We start from the raw sequence: 2,899 nt of genomic DNA, 5'->3' as shown, positions 1-2,899 counted from the left end.
AAATAACACCAAAAAGGGGACCACCCACACAACTTGTTACTGTACCTAGAAGAAGTCCAAGAAAACATGTGCACTTTTCTGATTCCACTACAACCCCTAATAAAAAAAGTACTGAGAAAGAGAAAAAGATAGATTCCCACTTATCCATAACAGATGCTACTCTCTCTTGTTGCCCTAAACCAGCCACTTCCTTTTATACTCAACCAGCCACTTCTACAAAAGCTACAACCTCTGTCAATGATAACCCTGAGCCTTCTTCTGTTGGACACATCTTTGACCCAAACAACAACATCATTTTTCAACCAACTGTTGAAGATCTAGATCCATACACTTAGCTTGATTATGATTGGGAAGATGATAAGCCAGAGAGTACTTTGAAATGGAATGATTTGGTAGGCTATTCTAGTGCTGACAGTGATGACCCAGACTATGATGATAAGGAGGATTTAGGTATAACAAAGGGTGAGGATGATGATATTGATGAAGCAGATCTAGACTTAGAGGTTGGAGAAGATGGTGAGGAACAATTGGAGGTAACTGAGTTTATTGTTGGTGAGTCAGAAGATGATGATGAGGAGGTGAGAACAGCTAGGGAAAGGGTAAACAGTTGCAACAACAAGATCCTAGAAGTTGTTGAGCAATTGCAGAAGGAAGCAAGTGAGGGAAGGCTTGGTGAGCAGCAACACATAATTACCTCAGGAGATCAAGGTGTGGCAGGTGCTTCAGAAGCAAGGAATGACAGTGAGTATGAGGATAGTGAAGAAGAACCTCACACTCCTACTGGTAGTGACAATGAAAATGAGGTTGAGCCTAAGAAGAAGAGGAGAGCTGAGTGCTTGTGAATCTAAATGCTGATTTCAGTCAATTTACTTGGAAAGTTGGACAAAGATTTGCTAAGAGGGATGATTTTAAGCAAGCTGTTGCTAGATATGCTGTTATGCAGGGGAAAAAAAAATTGATTTTACACATAGAAACAAGAGCAGACAACAGTTTGGAGTGAAGTGTGTTCAAGGCTGCCCATTTTACTTGTATTGTGCTTGGCATTCTAGGAGTGCAACATTTTTGGTGAAAAGGGTGATTGGAAACAATACCTGTCATAGAAATATGAAAAGCAATAGACAGTTGAACTCTTCTTGGGTAGCTGCTCAGCTAGTTGAGGTATTTAAAGCTAGGCCACACTGGCCAGCTAAGGAAATCATTGAGGCCATAAGGAGGGCTTACAAAGTCTTGGTGCAGAGGGCATTTGCATACAGAGTTAAGTACAATGCTCACAAACTACTTCATGGGTCTATGAAAGACCACTACATGAAAGTGGAGAGATATATACATGCAATCAAAGAAAAGAGTCCAGGAACAGTTGTTGAGCTGGTGGCTACTGCAGGTGAGGAAGGAAAGCCTCCAGTGTTCAAGAGACTGTTTACTTGGTATGAGGGGCTGATGGAAGGATGGAAGCAAGGCTGCAGAAGAGTAATATGTGTGGATGCTGCTTTTTTAAAGACATTTCTTGGTGGACAGATATTAAGTGCAGTGGGAAGAGATGCTAATGAGCAGATGTTTCCCATTGCATGGGCAGCAGCTGAAGGTGAAAATAATGACTCATGGGTGTGGTTCTTCACACACTTGCAAAGATGCCTAGATCTGAGAGATGGCTTGGGTGTTGCTATAATATCAGATGAGCACCAGGTACTTATCTTCCTTAGGCTTAACCTGTTAGTTATGTATACATGTTTATGCTGTTTTGTTTATAATTTACCTATAATTTATTTGTTATGTTTACATTTTTGGTTATCCCCGTTGATTAAATTATGTGTTATTGTGTTTGGCTGATTTGTTTGTGAAGGCCATATTACATGCTGTTGCAACTGTGTTGCCTAAGGCTGAGCACAGGCATTGTGCTAGGCACATCTTTGCTCTCTGGCATAAAAAGTTTAGGGGGATGAAATGAAACTTCAGTTTTGGAAGATAGCTAAGTGTTATAATAAAACTGACAATGATGAGGCATTAGAGGAGCTGAATGTCCTTAACCCTGATGCTGCTACAGCCTTTAAGTCCTATAACCCATCAGTTTTCTGTAGAGCCTGTTTAGAACCATCTATCCACACAGATGCAATAACAAACAATATGGCAGAGACATTCAACGGCTATATAATTAATTCTAGGACCAAACACATCATTTACATGATGGAAGATAAAAGGATTGCTTTGATGCAAAGGGTTGTGACCAAAAGAAATGAGATGCTGAAAAGTCAGTCAGTCCTGTGTCCTAGAATACAATCTAGGTTAGAAAAGGAAAAATCCAAAGCTGCAGAGTGTGATGTGATGCCTTCATCAGCCATCCTATTCAATGTGAGATACAAACTTGACCAGGTTGCAGTTGACTTAGGAGCAAAAAGTTGCACCTGTAGAAAGTGGGATATGACAGGTATCCCTTGCTGTCATGCAATATCATGCATCTTTTTTCAAAACAAGGAAGTTGAAATGTTTGTTGATGACTGTTACAAAAAAGAGGTGTATCTCAATGCTTATGCAGGCTCCATACCCCCCATAGAAGGAGATAGGCATTGGCCAAAGGTCCAATGCAATCTTGACCCACCTCCTATAAAAATTGGTCCTGGCAGACCAAGAAAAAATAGGATCAAAGATCCCTTTGAGCTTCCCAAGAAACCTGGTACTCTGTCAAGAAGTGGCATGGAAATGAGTTGCAGCTTGTGCAAGACAAAAGGACATAACAAGAGAAGGTGCCTTGACAAAGGCACCATCACTCTCCCAGAGCCTACACCAAAAAGGGGAAGAGGAAGACCAAGGAAAGAGGCACCTCCAGAACCTTCAACATCCTTCTTTGCAGCTGGATCTGCACCACAGCCAGCAACAACTGCATCACAGCATGAACATCATGCCA

At 41.2% G+C, this 2,899-nt stretch overlaps 1 protein-coding gene across 1 annotated transcript; it reads left to right on the top strand.

Moving 5' to 3' along the window:
* Nucleotides 1-1,104: 1,104 nt before the first annotated feature.
* LOC145640386 (uncharacterized) lies at nt 1,105-1,945 on the top strand. Its single transcript, XM_081691673.1, has 2 exons — nt 1,105-1,683; nt 1,841-1,945. Exons 1-2 carry the CDS (start codon nt 1,105-1,107, stop codon nt 1,943-1,945), a joined length of 684 nt encoding a protein of 227 aa, XP_081547799.1.
* The last annotated feature ends 954 nt before the right edge of the window (nt 1,946-2,899 follow it).

This window comes from Chenopodium album, chromosome 7 (assembly GCF_948465745.1).
Source record: "Chenopodium album chromosome 7, dcCheAlbu1.1, whole genome shotgun sequence".
Taxonomy (NCBI): Eukaryota; Viridiplantae; Streptophyta; class Magnoliopsida; order Caryophyllales; family Amaranthaceae; genus Chenopodium; species Chenopodium album.
The sequence above is the reverse complement of the archived record's forward strand: the minus strand, read 5'-3'. Positions and strand labels throughout refer to the sequence as shown.

Excerpts from the sequence above, each read along its gene's own strand:
- LOC145640386 (XM_081691673.1), top strand. The coding sequence starts at position 1,105 with ATGAAAAGCAATAGACAGTTGAACTCTTCTTGGGTAGCTGCTCAGCTA. Across the intron at positions 1,684-1,840 it reads TAATATCAGATGAGCACCAG|GCCATATTACATGCTGTTGC; the intron begins GTACTTATCTTC and ends TTGTTTGTGAAG.